Source organism: Aythya ferina, assembly GCF_964211825.1.
Source record: "Aythya ferina genome assembly, chromosome: 5".
Lineage (NCBI taxonomy): Eukaryota > Metazoa > Chordata > Aves > Anseriformes > Anatidae > Aythya > Aythya ferina.
This window is the reverse complement of record NC_140301.1, coordinates 45,784,245-45,810,103: the sequence shown is the minus strand read 5'-3', so window position 1 is coordinate 45,810,103 and position 25,859 is coordinate 45,784,245. Positions and strand designations below refer to the sequence as shown.

The 25,859-nt window shown below is 53.3% G+C and overlaps 1 protein-coding gene across 5 annotated transcripts in view; it reads right to left on the bottom strand.

Moving 5' to 3' along the window:
* The window catches only part of MYRF (myelin regulatory factor), a 62,024-nt gene that overhangs the window by 14,711 nt on the left and 21,454 nt on the right, over positions 1-25,859 (bottom strand). For 4 of the 5 annotated variants that reach the window (XM_084522551.1, XM_084522553.1, XM_084522552.1 and 1 more), the window contains exons 2-12: positions 22,855-22,942; positions 21,695-22,030; positions 17,671-17,732; positions 13,162-13,474; positions 12,551-12,723; positions 12,242-12,365; positions 3,100-3,295; positions 2,586-2,662; positions 2,176-2,286; positions 1,795-1,885; positions 67-267 (exon numbers count right to left, since the gene is read on the bottom strand). In XM_084522551.1, coding sequence (XP_084378677.1) covers positions 67-267; positions 1,795-1,885; positions 2,176-2,286; positions 2,586-2,662; positions 3,100-3,295; positions 12,242-12,365; positions 12,551-12,723; positions 13,162-13,474; positions 17,671-17,732; positions 21,695-22,030; positions 22,855-22,942 — 1,772 coding nt within the window. The remainder of the gene's footprint in view (positions 1-66; positions 268-1,794; positions 1,886-2,175; positions 2,287-2,585; positions 2,663-3,099; positions 3,296-12,241; positions 12,366-12,550; positions 12,724-13,161; positions 13,475-17,670; positions 17,733-21,694; positions 22,031-22,854; positions 22,943-25,859) is intronic. The other variant, XM_084522555.1, reaches the window with a different exon arrangement.

Genomic DNA, 25,859 nt, shown 5'->3' with positions numbered 1-25,859 from the left:
GAACACCTACGCTTTCTGCAGCGCCTTTTCAGATCCCTGATCAGCCAAACCTAGCCTGGCTCTTACCTCCTGGATGTCCTCCTTCACTCGGACGTCTGACGGGTGCATCAGTGAACCCATGACCTTCACATTGCCATGGACCACGAGGGCTTCATCAGGGCGGTCTGTGTTGATGCCAACCCGGCCATGGTGGAAAACAGTATCAGGGAGCTGTGCCCGCTGCCAGAGCACGTCACTGTCGCTCTCAAACTGGCCAGGGTTGGAGGCCTGTAGAGAGACAGGAAATTGGGAACTGGGAAACAACAGTAAGTAAACCAAGAAGAAGAATGCTGCAGTGCTGCTGGGCAGAGGCATTCTGAGACATGGCCAGAGGGGTGTCAGCGGGAGAGCCCCACAGTCCTGTCCCACTATGCACCTTGCAGAGGAACTGGTTTGAAGGGAAGGCCACAGGGAACTGGTGGACATCAGAGAGCTCCAAGCACACTGTCCCCCTTAGTGTGTGTGGGAAACAGCTGGGAAACAAAGTTGAGGATAAGCAGAAGCACTGTGACAGCACAGCTGTCACGCCTCTGCAGAAGGGAGCCAGGAATAGGGAAGGTCTCAGCTGAAACTGGGGCATGTTGATCCAGGTGGCCTGAGAAGCCAGAGGGGAACTTTGGGATGAAGAGTTCAAGGCACAGGATCTTGGCAGGGATGCCCTCTCCATCCCGCAGCTCACCACATGATGGCCCAAGGAATATCTCAAGGCCAAGCTGTGACAGCACCAGCCCCGCAGGAGGGACAGCAGGCAGTTGAGCAGACAGTCACAGCAGAGGCAGAAGAGAACAAGCAAGGCCATGGAGGTGTGAGACAGAGCTTTGCAGCAGCACAATGGAAAGTGGCAGGGGCAGGGATCCATTGCCAGCTCTGGGAACAGATCCCAGCCTGCCCTTGCAATCTTGGCATTCATCTGCTTGTCCTGTCTAAGCCTCTTCCAGCAGAACCAGATTTATGTCCACTCTGCTCCTCTCTCTAAAGGAAAGTCCTTGCCTTCTTGAGCTGTCTGTTATCTCAGCTTTCAAAGCTCTTCCAACAGTTCCAACCAGAACCATGCAGGACAGCTGGAGACCATAATTGATATGGCTCCTGAGCCCCAAATCCTGGGGTTCTGGCCTGCTGCCACAGTTTTGTAACCCACTCACAGGTTGGGATGGGGTAGTCCAGGCTACCTGCAATTCTGTGAAGTTCTGGGCACCCTGGAGGCTATGTAACTAACTCATCATGCCCTTGTCTGAAGACCCCAATGCCCCTCTGTGTGTGTTTTACCCCCTGCCTTCAGGCCACAGAGCTGGCTGCTCTCCTAACAGAGCCCTGGGAGGGTCTGGGGATGGTGCCTCTCTCTTCCTGCTCCTCTGCATTCCCATTTGAGCACTGCCACCTTAGTGTGTGCAAAACATGCAGCCCTGAGAAGGCACCCAGTCTTCCTGCACCAGGAGGTCTTGTCCCTGCTACGAAGTCCTAACAACTGTTCCCTCACTCCCAACAGCTCTGGCACTAGGGCAGGGCTGGGACAAGAGGACACCTTCCCTGTCCTGCACCAGGTTCTTGCATGCCCTGAAGCTGCTCTCACCAAACAGATGTGGAAAGGCTGGAGTGAGAACCCAGGCACAGACAGGAATAGCTACAAGCAAGGCAGTGACAGTTTGGAGAAGGTATTTGAGGGCTGGGTGGGGAAAACCAGAAAGAGAATTGCCCAGGTCACCCAGTGAAGGGCTGGAGGCACCCACAGAGGCTGAGGGAGGAGGGAGGACTTACTCGGACGATGATGCGCTCAGAAATGTGAGCTGCGAGCGTGTAGTTCTGGTTCTGTGCGTGCGCTTGCAGGGCTACCACGAGCATGAAATACCTGCCAAGAGAGGGGAGAGGTCAGGGTGCCGTCCTGCACTGGGAACTGCTGAGTCTGCCCCAAGGCTGAGGCACCAGGCTGTCACAGTGGGCTCAGCACATCCCCTCTCCCCTGTCCGCAACCCTTCATAGAACAGGGACAACCATTCCTGTGGCCACAGCAGACATCTCTTTTCCTCCACACAGAAAAGGAGGGCCAGTGATGGACCTGACACCCCCCCAAGGCTGGGGACTGGGACATCCAGAGGCCTTGAGAACTCAGAACAACTTGAAGGTGTCTCTGCTCCTCACCTCTGGTCTGGGTTGGGTTTGCCTTTCTTCCGCATGTTGTTGGCCGTGGTCTCACTAAAGTGCAGCCGCCCCACAGTGACCTTGGTGACCTGTTCTGGAGGCAGGTTGACCCTGGGGAAGGGGAAACACAGGAGAGAGTGAGGATACTGCTGGAGAGGCGGCTCCTTAGGGAATGGCCATCTCCTGGGCTGCTCCACAAAGGTAGGTCTATGAACTGGGCACAGAGTGGAGCGGGGAATGTAAAGAAAATAAAACTTTGCTGTGGGCAACAGAGGATAAAACTGGAGGGTGTGCTACCCACAATACAGTCCCTGAGGCCTCTAGCTCAGCTCCCTTCCCCACCCTCTCCTGCTAATGCTTATTCCCCAGCAGCAGTTCCCCGACATGAATGCAGCCTGGGCAATACTCACGTGACAGGGTTGAAGGGCCGTTTGCTGCGGTCAGACTGCGACTGCTCTATGTTGATTGACTGGTTCAAGGCCTCTAGCTGGAAAGAAAGGTTTGGATACGTGACAAAGAGCCCTTCCCCTTCCCACCGCCTCTTCCCCAGCCTCCGCACATGCCAGCTGTCTGCCCAGCCCCTCCTGCAACTCAGCACAACTAAGGTGCAACACCGAGCTTGGGTGCCATTCTTGTCCAAGCACGGGTGCCTCCCTTGGCAGGGAGGAGGTTGAGGGTGAATGGATCTTCCCAAAGTGCCTGCAAACCTCTGGAGCCAAAGGTGAATGAGAGGCAGCCCTGGGTGTAATTGAGTCTGTCTTAGGACTCATATTTCAAGGTCTGCCTTGTTCTGGCCTTCAGCACTCTCCTACAATCACCCTTACGACTTAGCACATGAAAGACACGATGTCGTCTGATCCCAGCTGTTTGCCAAGCTCCCCTTCTCCCTGCTGGATCTGCTCCTGGCCCTTCGCTCCTGCTTGCCTTCACTCCGTGCAGCTTCAGGTAGAAGCACTCTAAGGGTTTCAGCCCCTCAGGGGTCTTCACATACTTGGGATCTCCAAGCATGCCGATGTAGACCGTGACCTGGAAGTGATTCTTCTTCTGGCACACAAAGGCGTCATCACCCACTGAGAAGTTGAACCCCTTGTCAGCATCGACACGGTACGTGAGCATGGGGCTGTGGAAAAGGCAGCAGATGTTAGACCAGAGCACTGAGCACACCACAAGAGGCTTACATTTGTGGGGGGCAGGATGAGCCATGCACACAGAAACAGAGGCAACAAGGGGTCTGTAAGGCAAGGTACATGTCCCAGGTAAACCACCCCGTCTGGGAAGGCCCCTGGGCTCACTTCCACATGCCACCACAGACAAACAGTGACCGTGTCATGAATGGTCCCACCTCAGCAGACTGAGGAGGCCACCTCTCCTCACATGTATGCCCACAAAATAATCCTGAGGCACAGCAAGCACAAAGAAGGAGGGTGTAAGAAGGTGGGGCAAAGGAGACAGCATCACGTAGCTGCAGAGCACCAGCACATGCTGCACTGGTCGTGCAGGCAGTCCTTCTTGCTCTGCACCAACACTGCTCCAGGATTCCCTGGTTCAGACACGAACCCAACACCTTGCCCAAGCCCTGCACAGAAAGCTGTCCTGCCATGCAGGATAAGAGGCTGGAGAAGGTCCGTATCATCCCCTTAGAGCTGCAAGCAATGCTTGAACAAAGCTTGAGTCTTCAACCGGAAAGAAATGTGGTTCCTGTGACTAGGATTTGATGAGGATGCTGGGGTGAACATCCCTCTATATGCTAAACTACAGTACTAACACAATAAAAGAGAAAAGTATAAGAGAAGAAGTATAAGAGAAGAATAAGAGAAGTGCTGCCTGCACGCCAGACTCCTGCCGACACCGCTGACACCTGCCCCGGCTGCTGCCAGCAGCTTCCAGCTCCCACCAGCACATCCAGAGGAGGAAGAGGGGGCCCTGGCTGCTCGGCCAACAGGCACCAGCTGGGGAGGTTTAATCTGCATCTCCCTAACAGGCTGGTGACCATGGGAACGAGGGAAATATGTGGCCTTTGCAGCAAGTCCCCTTTCTCTCACCATCCGAGAGCCCCAACCTGGGCTGGTGGGCCCCCGGGACGTGCTGCCCGCCTGGAGGAGATGCCTCTCGGCTTGCTTCCCCATCAACAATTTCTAGCAGAACACCAGAATCCCATCTTTTTGCCATTTTTTTTGTACCTACAAAAGTATTCAGGAGGTGAAAGGTAGCTCAGCCTAGTCTGACATAAATCTTAAAAATTACTGAGTACTCTTCCATGAAAACAAACTACCTCTGACTTCCACCTCTAGGTCTCAGTACAGACAGATGGACACTGGGGAGGCGTACAGACTGACAGTGATGGATGGGGCAGACCGCAGAGGACTCCAGGAAGCAGAGACATGCAAGGGCCACTCTCACTCCCCACACACCCACGGGCTGCCACCTCTTTTCCTCTGGGACAAGAGCCCTCGCACAGTTACTGCCAGGTGAAATCTGGGGGGACTTTCCAGGCTGTCGTGGATGCCTGTGAGCAAGCAGTCATTGCTCACACCCGAGGGACCGCGGCTGCCCGTGCCGTCCCTGAACACAAACCAGACGGTGGGAGCAGAGCGCTACCTTAGCCTAGAAGCATGAAAGGAATTCCCCTTTGCGGTCGCCCTCCTCCTGGCCACAACCCCGAGTTCTTCATCTACTCGTCTCGCTTGGGCTGGCCCTGGCACCCTCTGTGCTCGCCCATGGGTGCTGGAGCCCTTTTCCCAGCTGCTTCCACCAAGAGCTCCCTGCCCCTGAGCCACCCCTGCATGCCCATTGCAGAGGGTATTAACCACTTGCCTCAGTGGCTTGTAACAGAAAGCAGAGGAATGGGAAGGACTGGCCGAACTTCTAAACCACAGATGCTTCCAAAACATGCTCTGGTTAATGTCACTCAAACTGATGGCTGCTAAACACATGCCGAAAACAGGAAGACAGGCTCCCCCTGTCTCCAGAAACACGTGGCCCCTCCACAAGCCCGTTCTCAGAGCCCCCCTTTCCTCGAGCTCCCAAAGGACTGAGCTGTCCCGATGGCCGTGACCAGTGCCAACCTCCAGGGTGGGGTCCCTGCTTTCAGCGTGCACCCCACTGCAAATGGTGCACGGGCTGGGGTATTCATCGGATTGTAAATCCCACCTGGAAGCAGCAAAGCCACGTTCCCACTGCCATGCAGCTTTTCTTTTGCCCCAGGCCCTGTCCTCAGGAGCCAAGCTGGCAGCAAGTCCCTCCTGAGAGATGTTCTTCAGTGGGTGGCTGCTGTGAGCACAGTGGGAACGGCCCCAGGCCAGGAGTTGTTCCTGGGATTAGGGAAGACATCAGTTAACAGCTCGGGGCCATTCCTGGGATTAGGGACAACACCAGTCAACGGCTTGAGGGCAGCCAGAGCAAGGCTGGCTTTTCCCAGAGAGACCTCAAGGGCCAGAGGGCAAAGCGTCAGGAATAAAAGGTCTGAGGTCAAATGGATTATTTTAGCCAGAAGGTCCCCACTGACAAAAGCAGATTACCACAGGACTCAGGAGGCCAGGATCAGAGGAGGGGAGGTTTCAGAGCTCTCTCCCTGTGCCAATTGAGGGTGAGAGGTTACAAACTCCCCACGGACCATGTCTGGCATCCACACTTGGAGGAGCTGGGAGTGCCCTCATCCACTATGTGAACACACAACACTAAGGGAAAGGAATTGCAAAGAAAAATCATGTCTCTGACAGAACGGGACCTGTATTTAGATCCATGCCAGAGAACGAGATTGTCAGAGGGATGTTCTCAGTCCATCAGCCATTCCCCTTCTGGAAGAAAAAATCTCCTCCATCTCTCTCCTTTTACAGGTTCCCCAGTATCTCAGCCACACCTAAGACATGGATTCCCCCTAATTCAAGGACCACTCACTAATTTCACACAGTCTCTGCTTTGTTTCTCTTCCAGGGCACAAGCACCAGGACGGAGGACAGGAACCCACAGTCGAGCAGCACCACTGTGCCCTCTCAGCCAGTCTGTATCAGACTGATACGGCCACGGCCACACTGGCGTGGCCAGGGCTCAGCACCCATGGATGGTCCCTGAGACACACCATGAGGAGGTGAGACTCAGTGATCCATTACCAAGGTATTTCCCAGGCTGGACTTAGCCCAAGACACTTTTGTCACTCAACCTAAAACACGTCCAGCTGGATGGGACTGTGTCACGTTGCTCTCTGTCTCCTGCAGGATCTGCAGCAAGGATAAGCTCAGTGCTGTTTGTAGGCACAGTTCTTCCAAATGAGGCTTCTGAAAGCCTGTGAGCATGGAGAGCACCGGTTTGCCTGATGGGAAGGGAACAGCACCAGCCCAGTTCCCAGAGCACAGAGGCAGTGGCCTCGGTGTGGAGAGGTTTCTGTGGAGCGCTGCACTACCCTTCCCCAGCTGCCTTACCTCAAACTGTAAACAAATGGGGAGAGGGAGGAGGGAGCCTGCTGGCATTTATCAGAGCACACTGTCAGGGAGATGAATTACTCCTGCTCCCAGGAGTAAATTAGTGAACTGCCTGGTTCCAGGCCTCTTCGGCACCGCTGCTGGAAACTAGCTAACCCTTTTGAAGGTTCAGCGAGTCTGAAACCACAAGACCAGTGCAAAAGGCCAAGGAGAAACATACTATCAATAAAACTAATCCAGAAACCTTCGTCTCCTTCAACCAACACAGATTCCTCAGCCCACATAACCAAAGCCTGAGACATCAGCCCACCACGCCAAGACACAGATTTCCAGACACTTCCACTTAAATCCATGCTGCAACCCTTCCTTCCTTTCTTCCCTTTGTCCTCTCCTTTGCTTCCTTAACCTAGCCTGCTTCTAGGAGGACTGTATACTGAAATGACACACATGCCCCCCAGGTGAGCCTGGCTCCCCTTTGCTCTTCTCCCAGCAGAGAGGGCTGCTGCACCCCCTGCCTGGGGATGGGCATCTGTTGCCTTTAACAAAACAATATTCATTTGTGCTACGTGGGTGTCAGAAGGCAGAAATGCTACCGAGGAAAGGCAGGATTAGTTCCAATTCCCCCTGTGGTGTTCCCATGTCATCAAGCTCAGACAACAGCTGAGAAGGAGCCTGGCCCCAAGGTATAGCACAGAACAGCAAAAAAAAAAAAAAAAAAAAAAAAGAGAAATAGCCGAAAGGCCCCTACCCTGCAGCTTTCTCCAGGAAAACAACTGAACAGAGATGAATTTTTCAACATATTTATAAGCAAGAGAACGCAAATATGATCTGATGTGACAACGTCCACTCACTGCATAAGAAAAAAGAGCTGTTCAATGAGCCTGAATGGTGCTGATAAGAGCTGGAACAGACTCTCATGGGGCTACTGATCATTACAAAACATAGCAGTAAACTTCTGAGGAACAAAAATCTTTCAGCATTGCTTACTAGTGACTTCACCAAGAGCAGCATGAGTAAGGAGAAAAGGTCTCCTCATGTCCCATCACCAGCCAACACTAACAGCAGTGCCATCAGTTCTTCAGGAAGCCTCTGTGCAAGGAACTGGAAAGAAAGGCCAGAGTGGCATCCACATATATGAAATGACAAACAAGTGGAAGGGGGAGGCAAGTGGCTGTCAGTAGATTCACAGGTGAGCCTGTGCAGCTAAGTGCTGGACGCAGCTCCTTGTGTATGCAGAGCACACTGCATGGCAAGGAGGTTGCTGTGAACTGTGCGCAACGTGCACGTGTTACTCATCCTTAGCCAAAGAGTTTGGGACCACGTAACTTTTATCTGTTCCCAGGCGACGCTGCCAGATCAGACAGCTGGTGGGCACGGTGAATGTACGTGCAAAGTCCTGACAGAAGGCTGGCAAGAGCCCAGCAGCTCGAGTTCCTCCCCAGAAAAGCAGTACAGAGAAGGTGGTACCATTGGTTGACACAGACAGACTGCTGGATCTCCAAGAAACTCCCAGATCCCACCAGGTTTCAGCATCTCACAGCAAGATGTTCACAGCAGAAAGACAGTCTCGTCTATATCTCAAATCTGGAAAAATCTCCTTCTCAGCTGATCAACCTCCAAACATAACAGACTTCGAGACACTTCTGTCCTGCTGTTGGCAGGGGGACCTGCTAAGGGACCCAATTTTGTGAGTGCAAGAGAAGCAGCATTGAAAATCATTTAGCTGTATTATTTGCCCTGTAAGATTACACTTAGCATGGAACATTGTACATAAATCCACAAACATTCTATTCTGTATAGGTTCAGAAACATACTCCAGTACTGACAAAGCAATTACTGCACTAACTCAACAGAAAGTGTTGTGCTTAGATGCAGGAGCAGATTCTCTTCCAGGCAGCAGTAAGTGCTGGACTGGCTTTCTCTGAGGCAGAACAGGAGGAAGATCAAACACTACGAACCAGAGAAACTCGCCCCCATGGAGGCTGGGTGCAAGTTCTTCTCCCTTATGTCAGGGTGGATTACAGTGACTGCTTTTTAGAAGTCAATCTCCTGCACATGCCAGGGCTCAGAGCTGCTCTTTGTGTGCAACAGTCACTGCTAAAACACTGGCAAGCTCTTGACTGGTGAAAGCCATGCCAGGCTAAGAACCTGAACAGCTTCCTATGGGCTCGTGCTCAGTCTCTCTCCTTAACGTGCCTTTCTGGTCTATTTTCTTAAGAGCAAGAGCAGGGAATATCAGATGATTCAGATGATTCAAATTCCTGGGGCTGTGAATAGGTTGTGGGCACCTGGATCACGGGGGGAGGAATATGTTCCCTCTAGGGACAGGAAACTATAACAGCACGTACAAACTGCAGGACAGCTTCCAGCAGAAAACAGACCAGGAATGGCTGGTCTTTGCTTAATGATCTCAGAGGGAACTAAATCGTTGAAATATTCATGGATCTCAAAGAGACACAGATGCCTGCTCATTTGCTGAGTATACCCAAAAGGTAGAAAAGAAGAAGGAGACTCCTACCTGCTAAAACATGAGTTGGTTGACCAAAAAAAGCTCTTATAGAAGAAAGAAGGGAAAGCTGAGCTTTTGCAGTTCCTCACAGATCTATTTTGGTGCAGTGCTGTACCAAGAGAACTGTCTAAGTGACTGTCCACTTCAAAACAGATGTAAGCTCACCATGCACTGCCTCTCCTAGAGCTCCCTGACTGCTAAGCCACCAGAAAAGAGCAGGAGCCCACTGAGGTAGTGCACAACAAAAAAATGTAATCGATCAATCCTTGACCTTAACTTTTTATTTGGGTCAAATCCAGCTCCACACCAAACTGCATGTGAGTTCCTAAAATCTACATGAAGTCATTTCAAAGGAATTTATCCATTACACAACTGGATGATGACCTAAATGCTGCAGAAGTAGGTTTGTTCTGGCTTTCACCCTAAATCCTAAAAGCAGGTATTAGCAAGTGACCCCAAGCAGAGATCCAAAGAACACAGTAGTGCAGAGCTGGGGTTGTGGGAGTTAAAAGCTGTGGTTTGCAGCAATCCAGCGACTTCTCTGCGCCCAGCAGTAAATACTGTGTAGTCTGCATCTGCCATTGTGTCTGTACAATACCGGGGTGCGTGGCAAATCTCTGGAACAGGAACCGTAACATCTGCAAACCGTCTGTGACAAGCTGAAAGAGCTGTGACGCGTTTCAGATGAGAGACCGTTTACCCAGCACAGGTAAACAGTGAGATGGAAGGAAAAGGGGGACTCATTATGTCAAAGAGAAAAGTGAGGCCATGCGAGAGGTCTGCTCCACAATGCATGGAGCTCTTTGGACCCTGCTGACTATAAAAGGTGCATTCATGCTTCTGCCACACAGCAAAAACCGTGCTGAGACTGACAGTGGAGGAGAGGCCACTTCAGGGACCAACAGGTTGTGACCAAGCATTGCCCAAGTCAGAGAAGGGGAGATCACCTCTCTTGATCTCCCTTCTCAGAACCCCTTTGACATGGGGTAAAGACACTGCGACTTACAGCTAGAGGCAGTACTGGCACAAAAACAGCCTGTGAGAAGCAAAACAGCAGCAGAAGCCAAAGGTGGCTTTGTCAGGTGGGAAAACCTCAGCACTGTAACTGCCCAGGGATGGCCAGGCCCTGGCTGAAAACCAGGAGATAGAGAAGATGTGTCCAGGCAGAGTTCGAGGTGGTGGGGGCCAGCTACAAACACTGCCCTGTGCAGAAAGCAGGAGCCTCGTATGGGGGCTACAGCACGCACGTACGTGGTCAGCTAGAGGTGGCCAGCTTCTCTTGTCCCACAACCTGCAGAAAAGCAAAGTGAAGGTGGAGAGCAGGGGCAGGGCTGCAGGACTGGACTTTGGAGCTACTCATGAGTTCCTAGAAGTAGCCCTCACATCAGTGCAACACATGATGGGAAAAGTTCAGCACTTGGGCAGGTGCCAGGCCATGGCACCCTAAAGACAAGATTTTACACCATGAAGGAAACACTGAAAGCTGAAGACAAGCTCTGCAGAGGAGTTGCCCACTTCAGCAAACCGCCAAATACATTGGGAAAGAGGATACCAGGCTCCATCATGGATTTAAAACTACTGTACAGGCAGAAAGTGCATGAACTTGCCTAAACTACAGAGTGAACACAGTCACAATGCAGAAAGCAGTGGAGAAAATTACCAGGGAGGGAAGAGGAGCAAAGTCTAGTGGGTAGCAAAGAGCACTCTGCTGTTGGTGAAGAAGGCAGCCTTGCATCTCAGGGTAGAAATTACTAATTATCACGTTATTCATCTCCCTTTTTCTCCTTCCCCCATAGGAATAGGTCGATTGGGGTGTTGATATTCTACCTGAAGGTGGGAGATGCTTCTTTGATGGAAACAGTTTAGTAAAACGGACGCAATCACCTCCCCATGTTACCCGTCTCCTGCTGTGCTTGCGAAAACAACCACAACCAGAGTCTTTGCAAATGACAGGATGTCACCAAAGAAGTAACCAACTAATGGCCACTGCTCTGCAGGGCAACAACCCCCAGCACACCATGTTAGCAGCAGAGGTCTGAATTAAAGGCGGTATGAAGATGAGGGCAGACTGAGATCTGTGAGCAGGAGCTCTGGGGCTTGCAGCTGCAGCCTCCCTGCACATCACAGACCCTTCCCTGCCTCCACGACTGCTCTCGCCAGGTATCCTCGGTTCCCACCCTGAGCACCGTCTGGGCGAGCTATGCTCATAGTCTTGGGTAATTTGGTATCACAAACAACAGAGCACCCCCTCCTCCACGTCCCCTGAGAGGACCCTACCAGCCCCTGGCTGTCCAGAAAGAGGAGGAGGGGAAATGGGGGCGTTTGCTCAGTTCCTGGAACCCAGCCTGCTGCTTGCCAGCTCTCTGTCACCTCTGAGGAATGCAGGGAGGATCCACAGCGGTTTCCTCCTGAGCACTCTTTCCTATAAGGCTCATCCATGTGCTGCCCCCACCCTCCTCTGCCCCAGCCTCTCCTGCCAGCTCCTGACCCCCACTTCCCACCCAGCCTCTCTCTGCTCCCCCATCTGCCTTGGCCACCCCAGGCTTTCCTCTCCGCCCGCTCCCCAGCCTCTCTGGCCCTCTGCCTTCCCTCAAACCCTTCTCTTTTCCTTTCTTTCTCTCCTCTTCTCCTCTGCCCACCAACTACTCCCACTCCTCCTCAAGCTCCTTTCTGTGCTGCTCTCAAGCTGTGCTGAAGTGGCTCTGGATTACCTCCAGTCTTTCATGCTATCTATTGTCCTGTAAATCCTAACACACATTTTAAAATCCAGGACATTTTGTAAGCCTGGGAAGGGGAAAAGTGTGCTGCGGATCCAAACCACGCTCAGGCAAGGCTTGATTTGCCAAAACAACCCCCCATGTAAACACAAGGTCTGCTGAACTGCTTTCTGCTGGCTCCTACAGAACCAGCCCCATATCTTGATCCTCCACCATCCCTGTAGAAGTGCAGAGAAATGACTTTCCCAATAGCAAAGGCACCACAGAGAGAGTATCTCCACCACAGTGCAGGCAAGCAGAGATCAGAAAGTGATAAAAGACAAGGGGAAGCCCAAGGTGAACTTTGTGAGTGGATCCTCCCAACCTCAGTCCCTTGACACCGATAAATGAAAGGGGAATCTGACTTTGGGTGAACTACTCACAGTTCTTTGTAGTTGGCATCATAGAGAGTTGCCCATTTGTTTTGCTGATGTGGCTGCCACTTTATAGACTGGTAGTTGGGATCCAGGTAGGAACCATTTAAACTGTCATTGTCCTGAATCAGGCCTGCAGCGAGGGGGAAATACGTGTTTCAGTCACCCCAACACAGCATCCACTTGGGTTAGAGCACAAGGAAGCGATTTGCATCACCTGTGCTGCCAGCCTCCTGATGGCCAGGGCACAGTGCGAGGTCTGGGCCTGGAGGGACGTGCTGGGGATATTAAGGGACTGGGGGGCTGAAAACCACATACCTGGTGAGAGCGGTCCCGGCTGGTGCCAGGGAGGTGTTTGGACTCTGTCAGGGTTGAGCGGCACGGACCCCATACCTGGCTCCTGCTTTATCAGCCCGTTGAGCATTTGTGCATTGAGAGTGTTGGGGGGCGACTCCGAGTGTTTCCTCTTCTTGGCAGGGTGCACCGGGAGGCTGTGAGACCAACGGGAGAGCAAAAGCTGAGCAGGAAAGGAAAAAGCTGCCATCTCACACACAAAAAAAAACAAGAACTTCTGTGCCTGGAGACATGGGCTCTTTCAGCACCCTCACCTCCTTCTGCCACCAGGCTCTGCCCACCCACCCAGTGACGGCCAAGCCCTGTGCCTTGAGTTACACCTTGGCTTTTCTCTTGCCTCTCCCCACCACCCAGCTCCAAGCTATGCACTGCAATCCCTGCCCCACATTCTGGGTCATCTCTACCTCAACACCTCCCCAGCCCATTCCCAGAGAACCAGGACACGCTGGTTAACTTGTGGTTAAACCCAGCAATTTGACTCATGCACCCTGCAAGATCCATCTCCCATTGCCCCCCATCCCGCCACGTCCCCAAATCACCCCAAGACCACAAAGCCCAGTGCCCCGAGGCCTTACTCTGCTCCGTGCTGCTGGAGTAGCTGGTGCAGCATCTGCGACTGCTGGGCATGGTGCAGGTCGGCCGGTGCCATGCCCTGCCCGATGCCGTAGGGCGGCATCAGGGGCTCGGCCTTCATGTACATGTCCCGCTGCAGGCCGGGGAAGTGAGGGTTGTGCTGGGGCTGGTGCGGGTGGGGAGGAGGTGGCGGGGGGCCCTGCAGGTGGGGGGGCGGTGGCGGCGGAGGTGGCGGTGGAGGGGGGTGCTCCAGGCGAGACGGGGGAGTCATGTGGCACATGTTCTCGGGGGTCATGGTCCGAAGGAGGTGAGGGTCTCGAAAGAGAGAGAGAGAGAGAGAAAGAGGCACACCTGTTAGAGCAGCAGGCAGGGCCACCACTGTGCTTCCAGCCCGTGGCCAGCCTCTGCTCCACACCCATCCATCCAAAATTCTTACTGGACACTCCTCTCCCCTCAAAACCATCCCAACCTTGGCTACCTTCACAAACCCGTACCTCCCTAGCTCTTCTGCCCAGCCTCAGCACAGCTGCATCCCCGCAGCCACCGTCTGCTTGCAACAGCCACCTTGCCCTGCTCTGACTTCTCCTCTCAGGCCCCGCAGTGCTCCTGGCATCCCAGGCACCTTCAGGGATACCCAGCACGAGAACTGGAGCACAGCTTCCCTTCTCGTGCCCACACCACAGGCTCGGTGCCAACCTCAGACACTGCCCAGGCGAGCACGTAGCCAAGTGCTATCTGCGGTGCAAGGATGCAGCAGGGCAGTGGCTGGCCAGCTGACGGGGGGACACACAGCCCCACCAAACCTGGTGTCCTGCACTGTCCATCTTCTGCGAGGAGGTAAAACTGGAAGCACAAAGGAAGCAAGGCCCAGCATCTTGAAGCTCAAACAACCAAAACTCAAAGGAGAAATAGGTTCTCAGGCTGAGAGACAGCAAGGAAGATTTTCACAAACATTCCTGATATTTCCTAAACCTAGGTTACTTGCATGGCTGTTCTGTAGTGAAAGCATGTCTTTAGAAACTCCCAGGCAGCTCTTGTGTTAGCTTTGTACATCCCTTCAAGCAGAACAACCACCAGGCACAATATTCCTGCAGCACCAAGGAACTGCATGGGCCATGAAAGTGCAGTGGGAGGTAAAGGCTCAGCCCCAAAGCCTGTGCCTGGAAACACAGAGCTACAGAGAAAGCACCTGGACTTTGCCTAATTTTACTGATTCTAGGAGTGGCCCAAAGAACGTGCCCAGCAACATGTTCATGTGCCAAAGGCCAACAGTGCCCGGGGCTGCCCTGAGGGCACAGCCCTTGCACAAAGCCAGCTGGGCTGCCCAGAAACCAGGGGTGCCTGGACCAACCCCTCCGTAGTCCCTGCACAGAGATGTCCCAGGGATGTCCATACCCTGCTTGGGCCAGGGGCAGCCAAAAAGCCGTGTTGATGTGTTAGAGTGCTACTACACGCTACTAAGGACACTCACTGTGCTCTTCTCCGAGAGCTGAGGCAGACAAGGGAACAACTAGAGAAGAGCAGGGACAACTGAACACCTCCAGCTCATCAGCGTCACCGATGAGGATTTCTATGGGGGCAGCACTTGCTTGTCTTTTATTTTTTATATTTTTAATTTAAAACAGAACGAGACTTTGATCTCTAAATTTAAATAAACAAAAAAAGGCATTCAAATGTGATCCTATCTTCCTCCTCCTCAATGAGAAGCTGGACACTAAAGCGATGCCATGATTAGGGTTGATTTGACTATATCACCATCAGAATAATTGCTTGGCGTCCAGAGGGGCACGCAAATCCATCTCTCTGCAGCTGCTTATCCATAACGTCAATGCCCAGCAATGCCAGTGTGCAGCACAGGGCCTTAACTAAAACCAAAACCCTTTTGGGATCTAAGAGCAAAAATTAAAGTGTGTAAAGTAAAGATGGATGATTGAGTATCACTCAACTTGTCCACAGAATGCCTAGAAATTGACCAAAGGAAACAGTGCTCATAATTGTACTAAAGAAAACCAAACACATTGGTAAGAAAGCTGGTGCACTGGCAAACCTGAACAACCTCAGTGCTCATCTCAGAGCAGGTAATGACTTCTGTGTTCTCTGAGCCCAGGTGCGTTTGTATGACATTGCCTTCAGAACAGTCCTTCCCTTCCATCCTAACATTGAAACAGATCTTAGGCGTGCTCCAAAAGCCTGCACTTGCTAAGGAGATCAACAACAGGGCCCCTGAAGTGACAGCAAAAAGAGCAGCTAAGCTCAGGCTGCCCTCCAGGGACCTCCCCAGAGCCCAGCCCACCAAATCCGCACCAACACAGCACACGGAGACAGCTTTGGCTGAAAGCTGAGAGCAAGCCAGGTGCCAATGTCTGGCTGAAGCACTCCACCTGAGAGAAGCTGGGACCGAAAGGCCCCAGCAGCCCCAAAACGCGCAGCTGAGCTGTTGACGGAGAACAGGAGCCCTCTGCTGGGCCCCCGCCTGGGGAAACGGGTGGCCTGTTCCCCAGCTCCACAAAACTATCTTCCACTGACCTCTACAACAGGACAAAGCTGCTCTGTTTTCACAGCCTGGGGATGTCTCTACATCGGGCATGTTCAGGTGTCCCTGCAGGGTGCCAAGGTCCCTGCGGAAACGAGGCGCTTGGCCCCGGGGTGGGAAGGGACAGTGACTTCCAAACACCAGACAAAGCTTCTCTACACCCTGCTATGGACACCCGGACATGTAAACTAAGCACCAGCACATTGCACGAGGGAGAAAACACATGCAGGGACCAGCCAAGGCTGTTACAGGCCACTGGCACACGGAGGGGATAGCAGGGAAGACGTCTGCTTGGTCTTTGCTAGGCTGCTCCCCTAGGCAGGTGCCACCAGCCAGCCTAAAGCCGGACACTGAGCTGGGTGGACTTTGGTCACTCAACCACCAGCCAGCAGCTGACTAATGCGGCCAAAACTCTTGACCAGAGATCAGAAAACTCCTCCTGCTGCGAGGTCTGGGAAGGAAAGGTGTATTTGCCCAGAGCCCTCCTACCGAAGGCTGCTGTGAGGAGGGCTGCTGCTGCCTGTTCTGCTCCTCAAAGGCTTTCTGCTGCTCAGTGAGATCCCAGAGCATCGCTCTGCTTTTCAGCTGGGCACAGCAGGCACCGTGCATGCCATCCCCCTTACCCAGCTCTGCTCCTGCCTTCCTGACCAGCACTCGGCTTCCAGCAGCGTCACCCGGGGCACAGACTAGCACGGCTCAATGACACGGCCACCAGGCAGCTTTGGCACAGCTCAGCTGATGGATGAAGCTTCTAGGAGCCTCCCAACAACCCGCAGACTGAGCCCCTACAGACAGACAGCTGCTTCAGGGCTTCCTTAGTGACTGTCCTGTCCCTGTGGCGTGGGCAGCCTTGGCACTGGCAGCTTTCAAGGGACAAACCGCACACGCGTGTGCGAGACCATGCCCTCATGGCAGACACTCTGGACACTGCGTCTTCGCCATCTCCACAGCACATCACAATTTCCACAGGCTTCCAACCCAAGGAGGGGACTGGGGCTGATGTGTCTGCTGAAGGCAGGACACATGCTCCCAGCTCGGGTGCTCTCCGCAGCCTCCTCTCCTCCCCAAGCAGAGGTGCTGCCGCTCCGCCAGTACGTCAAAGCAGCTCTCCCTGTGGTGAGCAACCCGGCCTCTTTGTTATATTTAAGGAAGGGCCAGGAGGAATTCCAGGGATTTTTTTTTAGCAAGATAAACAGAACTCTTGACCTCTTCCATCGAGAAAAAAAAAGAGCAGGCGCTGTTCCTGGTAGGGACTGGGCTGGAGCCTGGGGAAGAGGGTGCTGCTGATGAGGGGGAAGGGAGACCAGAAGCAACCTTCCCTCCTCACCAAGGAGTTTCTGCCACCATAGAGCTGTGAAGGTCACCACAGGGACTGAATAACGCTTGGTGGCTTCCCTGAGGGGAGCCGGGAGGGCCTGGCAGTGCCCCTGGCTGTGCCTGGCCGGCTGGGAACTAGCTCTCCCTTGCCCTTTGCAGGGGCAGCAGAAGACCCCCAGGATCAGCTGGCCCCACTGGAGGGAAGGGAAGGGCTGGGAAGGAACTTACTGCTGAACGGCGGGTTCATTTCGGTCTCCCCGAGCCAGGCTCCATTTCAGGGACGCGCTCGCGCTCCTTGCCTTTTGCTCACCCAACGCAGAGGGCAGGACAAGGAGGCTCGCAGGCTCCACATCCCACCCTCCTGGGGACAAGCCACACTGCCGATCTCTCCCCACGTAAATGGATTCACACCTCGCCTTCTCTCCTGTTCCCTCTCTTGCTCGCTCTCCCCCCTTGCAAAGACTAGCAGGCGAACAATAGGCGAAAGTCTAGGGATATTTACTAACTGATAATATCCCCACGTATTGCAGCCGCCTGTTTTCTCCCGTCTGATAAAGATTTCAGAGCCAACCACTTTCACAGAACAAGAAGGGGGAGGATGTTGGGTTTGGGGTTTTGATTATTAAACTTTTCCCCCCGCCTCTCTCTTGGAAGCACTTACCATTCACCTGCTGAGGGGAGTAGGCTTCTGATCCAGAGTCCGGGGGAGAGTCAGGTAAAGTGCTGCAGAGCGATCGGGAAAGAAAAGGGAAGGTCATTTTAAACCAGCTTCCAGCACAACCGATAGGACCAGTTTGATCACGGCACCCTCCAGGCTTTGGTTGGAAATCCCAGAGTGGATCCCCATCACCCCAAGCGTGGCCAGCTGGCAAGCTGGGGACTGCCATCGCTGTCACCACTGCCCAGATCTCTGCAGTGCTGCCCTGGACCTTGGCCACAGGGACAGACATTATGTTGGTGTGCCTATGAGACTGCCCCTCTGCTCAGCAGCTCCTGTCCAGTTGGAAGAAGTCAAACGGAAATATTCCCCAGAGAAAGACCCTGCGCTTCACCACGGGTCAATGGGTGGCTCTGGGGGAGCTGGGACCTGATGCGTGAAAGCAAAAGCTGGGAAGCCTGTGGGCTGGATTCTGCCATACGACCTGTACGCACCTGAGTGCCACCACAGCTGCCGGCTGTATCACCCTGGCTCTACTCCACTGGCATCAGGAGCAGGATTTGGCCCTGACTGCCAAATGCAACCAAATAAAAGTGGGAGCGTTCTACAGCACACCCACGGCTTGGAGACTGCAGGACCGATGACTAGACCCACTGTGTGCAGTGTCAGCAGAGGTGCATGGCAGGGAGCTTTTTAGCTTCTGCTTCTTCCCTTATTTTACCTGAAGCCAGAGCACACTCCAGGCAGCTGGGCCCTTCAGCCATCTCCAAAGCTCCTTCAAAATTAGTTTGAACCAATTTTTTCCTTCTCCTTTGCCTAGCCCCTCCTCAACATGCATGCTCCTGCAGAAGAATCTTCATCTCTTCATCTTGGCCTCGTACATCTTCAGGCCAAGGTGAATCTTGCACTATGCTGGTACACAAGCGATCAATTTGTTCGTCTCAGACACCAGTTCTTCTTTGGCAGTATTTTGCAAATCAAATGCATGGAAAAAAAATAGATACCAGCTAGATTGAACCATGGTCACCACAAACCAAAGCTGCAGCAGGGATAAGCAGGGAGATGGCAGCTCTGGTGGCTGGAGCAGTCGTTGTCTACACTGTAGAGAAAGCCCATGCAATATGCTCTGCCTCTGTGAAGGCCTGTGGCAAAGAGATGTCATGGCAGAGAATGTCTTGGCAGGGAGGTGTCTGCCCACTTGTATCCTCTGCATCCTGGGCGACATCCAGCCGTGACAAGCCCCGCCACGTATCAGCATCCCAGCTTTCTGGCAATGCCTGTTCCTTCTAAGACAGGAATGGCTGCTTTCCTCCCTATCTCCCAACACCACACTTCTCATCACAAGCAGATTCTACATGGGGATCCTTTTCCATTCCCCCATCTTACACCATCAGCTTGGTGGCAGCAAAATAGTCCCAGACAAACCAGTGCTTCTTGGACAAAAGCTGTCCAAAAAGCAAGGAAGATGCTTAGGGCTGCAGGGGAGAAAACTACAGTGCACCATGCACACACCATTCTGAAACCAGACCCCGCTGCTCCTGAGGGCACCCACAACAGCTGTGAACCAGGACACCCACCAGCATCTTCCTGCACCAGAGGAGTCCACGACCCAGTAAATGGGTTCTCCGTGACCAGGTGGTGTGCAGCGGTTGTTGGAGAGGAATGGGCTGGGGTAACCCCGACAAAGAGCCTTCAACACAGTTCCCTCATGCTCCACCTTCATTTAGTGGCACCTTTCCATTCCCCTCCTATGCTTGGTCTGGAGCATGCATCAGCCTTATTTTCAGGCCCTGTCCAAGCTGTCCACACAGTCCTCTAATATTTCCTGTGAGTTTATCAGGATCTGTGTCTCAGCAAGCCTCATTCTGGACAACAACAAAAGGGTGAGGGACAATTCATGGAATAGTAGAGACTGGAAGAGGAGTTGGAACAGAAAGATGGGCACTACCAAACTCACGCAGGCAGGTTGTGCAGGCACAGCCAGCCTATGGACAGAGTTTGTTGGTACTCAACACTGAGACTACTTCTTGGGGAAAAGCTTAGTACAGCAGAATGAGTCATTCTGCGATGTTGAAGAAATGCTGCCATCAACACTGAACCAGTTCATCTACACCCAAACCATCTCCATCTCCAATAATAAGGATTTGCTATGAACCCGACTTCCACTACATGCGATGATCCTGGTGGAGCCCACTCACATAGCCACATGATTCACCACAGACAAAACTGCATCTGTCCCCAACAAATGCCCCAGTGACAGCCCTAAATGATTACAGAGTTCTTTCAGCCACAGTGGTTCCTGATGTCTCCATGAAGAGTTTGTTGTCCTGGTGCAAGTCAAGATGACATGTAGCCAGCAGACAGGTAATCAGGCCTGGTTTATGAATGGAGGAGTGCTATGATCTCGCTCATATATTCTCACATCCTGGAGAATGCCAGATGTATGCAGAAGAAAGGGATATGACAAAGGCATCCCGTTATACCTTTGGGTATAGTTCCCACTCAGCCACATGCAGCCTTCTGGGTATACAGCAACTGGAATAAACTACATGCAGATTTGTTTAGATTGTCACATTCTGGAAGATCTTTTCACGTTCATGCAAAGGGCCAAAGTCATCCCAGTGAAGCTACGTTAGAGCTGAATCATTCGTTCAGTGAGCTGGTGGCTTCCGAAGCCAGGAATCACCACGCCGTACTGGCTGGCAACACTAGAGGGCACACAGCAGAGGGAGAAATGCCAGACAAGGGCTTGTAGAGATGAGCAGTCCTGGGCCCATCCTTGTTTCTTCGTCCCTTACATCCACAGGCTCCACTGGAGAAGGCAGAGACTGGTTATGGAGAGAGCACAGCATGGCCACCCACCTCCTGTGCCACGGGGACGGGTTGGACCATGACACTGTTCCTTGAGGTACAACCACCACCAACTGGTGAGGCCTCCTGCTGATGGATATGTTGCGGCATGCTTTGATTTCCATCTGCCCAGTTTCAGATCACCTTCTTGTTTCACTCTCCCGTGGCTGGGAGGGAGCAGCATGGACCAGAGGGATGAAGAGGAAGAAGACACAAGACATAGTCTTCTGTGCGGATCTCCAGGCAGCAAAACTTCACGGAAAGGACGGCAGCCTTAGAGAGGTCCCCCTCCCACCATGCCAGCTCCTAGCCCAGATGCCACTGCCATACACTCCTGGCACACCACACCGAAGTGCTCTCCACCGAGGTGATCACTGCAGATGGCAGCTGCCACTTCATCATGCTCTCGGCAAGGCCGTCACATGGAACAGGAACCGCATCCTTCCTCCTCCAAGGACTTGTTCTCCAGTTGAGTCCATCAGCACTACTAAAACTGTTATCCTCTTCCCCTTCACCATCCACAGCTTGTTGCGAAGGAATATAAATCCAGCTCAGACACTCTCTCCTCTTGAGTGGAGTCTCTAAAACATCAGGCCAAGAGAAATGCATCTTTCTGCCCAACTTAGTTAACACTTTCCCCTGGGATAGTCATGGGCACATCCTGGAAACTGAGTTTTATTTTGTTCAAATGTATTCTGCATCTCTTCCTTCTTAAACTGGACAATACCACAACATTTACCACAACATTCTGATTTATTTTTTTTTTTTCGGGGGTAGTCCTTTGGAGACTCAGAAGTTGGACTCAATAATCTTTGTGGATCCCTTCCAACTTTCCAACTCAAATATTCTATGATTCTATGATTCTCCCATCACGTGCTTGCAGATGTAGAGCATGGACAACCCAGTCATCTGTCTACCTGCAGAAGTGTGGGATGTCACTGATCCTCCCTAAATCCATGCAGACAGACAAGACCCAAACTGAACAACCTTTCAGGAAACTTCAGGACATACGCTTGTGAAAAAGCCTCTCTCTGTGAAGCAAGGGCTTAAAACAGACTGACGTGGTCAGCAGTTAAGGCACTGTGGGAAAAGCTACCTCAGGCCTCCGAGCACCACCAGCCTGGAGGAACACCAGTCCCACCACGTGCCCCCGTTCTGCCACCCCAGCCCCACTTACCCAGGTGCGTAGGAGGCCTTGGGCTCCGATTTGATTGGAGGGACCACGTTGTTTAGGCAGTGGCCACCAAGGTAGCCCTTGGGCACCACCATGCCATTGTTGTTATTGCAGTTGAGGTGAGCACCGTAGCTGGGTCCGCAAGGGTTGGCCAGAAGAGGACCATGACGGATCGGGATCTGGCCGCCCGGGGGAGGAAGGTGGAGGGAACCGCTGGGAGCGGGGTTGGTGACATGCCCAGCACTGGCGACGGAGCTGGGAAGAGGTGTGCTGATGGCAGCTGAGCTGGAGGGCTGGGGGTGCGCATAGCCAGCTGAAGCAGGGATGTCAGGGAAACAGCTGAGAGAGAGAAGGGGACAACCTCAGCAGCAGGACAGGCAGACGGTATCTTCCACCCGCTACCCAGCCCTTCAGCAGTGGGGACAGAGCCATTTGGGTGATCTGGGACACCCAGAAGATGAGTGAAACAGCCAGCATTGTGGTGGCACGAGCAAGAGCGTACAGGTTGGTCACCCAGGTCAATGGGACTGATGCAACCCCAATGGCACAAAATCCACCCATGGGGCTGTAAAGGCCAGAAGTGCCAAGGAAACCAACCTCAGAGCTTTTGAAGGCACCGGGAGACAGTAGGATCTGTGCTGCACCTTATGGACCAGCACAAGAAAGCTGCTTTGTCGCGTCAGCCCAAGACCTTGCTCCCAACATATGACCTATGGCCCAGACCCCACTGGCTGCTGCCCAGGTCTGTCTTCCCCCCCATTTGCCGGTTCACACAGGGAGACCCTTCCCTTCTCCACACTCATGCTGTGCTGGGGATTTAATCTTTCACACCAAGCTGCTACTGCTTGCTTTCACATTGCTCGAATTCAGAAAAAGTCTTTTGCAGTGCCTTCAAGGAGGGAGAAGAGAAGAGACAGAAGACAGTGGCTAAGAGACAAGAAATTCAAAGGCAAGAAGCAGGGAAGAGATAGGAGGAAGAACTAGAAATAAATAAGGGAATAAAGAGCTATAAAGGAGGACTCTAGGAGGGACAGAAATACAGCTAGGGCACACAGTGATTTCCAGATTATTTCTCACATTGCAGGACTGGAAATTGCTCAACACCTCTCCACAGAAAACATCAGTGAATACTGTTTCTGTTGTGGAGCAAGGGAAGCACTTACATATCTGGTGAGTCCTCCTTGCTGATGTACTCTTCCAGGATGCTAGTGTCGATGTTAGATGGCTCCAGAGCTCCATTAATGTCATGGCCTGCAAGGGGAGAGGAGGCAGAAGCAAGAGCCATGAGAAGGGTATGAAAGGCAAAGGCCCTCTCCGTGCAGGTCAGAAACACCACCAAAAACCTTTGCTGAGTCAAGAAACCAATCTGAGAAGATCCTTTGTTTTGAAAAGGACCATCTGTCCATACCCATCTGCACCCCACTGTAAAACCAGACAGGAACAGTGTGTGTGGGACAAGTCAGGGTGGTGACACAGCCCGGGACATTGGACACGCAGGTGGGGCTCATCTGCAGCAACCTGCAGGGCATGGTCCAGCCATGCATCAAGTGGGCTTTGTAGGGGCTGGGTTCAGGACACGTGGGAGAAGAGAGGTCATGGAGCCAGGCCTGAGCTCCATGGAGCACGAGAGCCAGTTCTTGCCCAACCACCACTGACTTGGCCCTGATGCAGCGCACAGCAGCTTTGTCAGCAAAGCTGCAAAGGGCACCAGCCTAGCTGGGGCTGCAGTTAATGGCTGATGGAGGGGCCACAGCACAGAGTGATCCGTGCAGAGGCCAGGGCCCTAAGGCAGGGCTTGGCAGTGCTTTGGGAAAGCTGGAGTCCTTCCCTTTAGACCCTTGCCTCTGCTCTGCAGAACGCGCTGGAATTTCTCCACCACTGCCATGATGGCTCTGGAGCGGCTCTGGATGCCGCAGGAGCCCTCCTCCCTCTCCTCTCTCCTGCGGGGGCAAGCGGTGGACTTCCCTCTCCTTTCTCCTGGAGGGCTCCTCCTCCCCTCTCCTGCTCTGGGGAAGCTGGGCCGGGTTTTGTTGACAGAAAGTGCTTTCTTTATCTGTCTCTCTGAAGTGGGAGTCTGCAGCCCTCTGGGGTCGGTGCCAGCCCTCGGTGCCAAAGACACTGCCAAGAAAGTGGAAGAGAAGGCCCGGCCCCCCCTGCCGCCCCCAGCTCCGATAACGAAGACGGGCCCTTTCCGAGAGGCCCAAACACTTCATGTCCAAACACAGTGTCCCCGGCCCAGGAGGAGACCTGCTCACGGCCCCCACCTCCCGCAGGCGAGGCGGTGGGGAAAGGTCAGCCATTGAACCGCAAAACCGAAAACGGGGGGTTTCAGCCCGCACCCGGCCAATTGCAGCACTCCCCTCTGCAAATCCCTTTCATACCAAGACAAGCAAATCGGCAGAAATAAATCCAGCCAGGAATTCTGCCAAACGGACAGGGTGTGTGTGCGGACGGGGGATCTCTCCTTTAGTAACCCTGCCGAGGGGGGACAATCCCGGGCATCCGTTCCCTTGCAGGACACCTAACACTTTGTGCACCGTGCGCCTCCATGGCAGAGCCCGGGGACAAGGAGGTGACACTCTCCTGTGTGAATCCTCATTACAAAGGGACACATCCAGAGCACAGACATGCAATGCTAGTGCTGGGCTGGCACTGCAGTGGGACGAGAACAAGGCAGGCAGAGCCTGTGAGGTCCTGAGCTGCACCAGCACCTCCCTCGTAGAGCCACAGATGCTCCTTCATGACAGCCACGTCCTCTCAACTCCTGAAGTGGCAGGGATGTGGTAGCAACCATGCAGTTGTCCTCCTTTGAGTTGTGCTTGGCTGGAAGGGCTCATTAAGGGCCAGCACCACGGGTGCTTGTGTCCCTCACTCAAGCCCCAGGATCTTCGCTATACCCTGCTCCTGATTCTTCGCCACCTATGGCTCCACTAAGGTACCTCTTGTGCAAAAACCACCCCTCAGCCTCCCCCCTGTGAGCATCATCGCTGGCCAAAACTTTCTGCCAGGGGTGAGCACTGCCCCTCTTTGCCACCTCACCCTTGGTCAGACACCAAGCTATAAATCACGATGCATTTGGCAAACATCCACCTCAAAAGCTATTGGAAGGCCCATCTTCATCTCAAGGCCCAGGGTGGGGGCCCAGGTTCAAAGAAGCAAAAAAGGCACTTGACCGATTTTGCTGCCTTTTCACAAGCTACTGAGCCTGTCCATAAAAAGATCTCAAGACGTCTCACCCTAACAGGATCCCCTCACACCTACAAACTCCAGCAGCTTCTCCATGGTGGAAGAGGAACCTGGGACCTGTCCAGAAAGGATGGGAAGCCCTCAAGAGACAGCAGAGCTGCTGGGCTCTGATATTTTTCTGCTACCTCCTCTTAGAAGTCACCTTCAGGAGCGCTCAGCTGAGACCCAGGCAAAGGGTGTGATAAGCAACCTGACGCGAGAGGTGCGTCAGCTGTGGCGCTGTGATAACAGCATGGCGGGGGGCTGGCTGCGGATGTGTGATGGGAAAAAAATCTGAAAAATAAAGGACTTTCTTTGGCCTGCGGATGGAAGCAGTCACGCCAGCTACAACAAAGCAGGAATGTTGGGGCAGCGGGTCTCGCCAGCGTGCCCGCACGAGGAACATCCCACTACCCATAGCTTCCATGCAGGCCGGGCTCTAACCAAAAGCCAGCTTAGGTGATTAATTAAAAGCTAATACTTCTCCACAGAGTCACGAGCTCCTAATGACACTAACAACAATCCCTCCCCCTCCAACCTGGGGATTAGGAGGGAGTAGGAAGCCATGAAGCAGGGACCCTGGGAAGCATAACACCCACACGGCCCTGCACGAGACGGACTCCTGCATCCCCTTCTCCCAGCAGGAGAGAGATGGAGGAGCCCACGGAAGCCCCAAGCGCTTCTGTGCTGCCGGCATTCGCCTCCTTGCCATGGGAAAACAGCAGCAATGCCCATGTAGCACCTCCTGCCCTACGGCCCTGCCTCTGTACCAGCACCTGCTCCAAAATGTTCACTAGAGGTTTTGTCACCTGTAACACGCTGATGTCCCTGAAGCTCAACAGGACGAATTCTGCCCTCCAACCTGGAGCAGTGAGCCTGGAGAGGTGCTGCAGTACCCCGCAGAGCTGCCCAAAGAGCACCTTCTTGCAGAGCAGCTTATTAG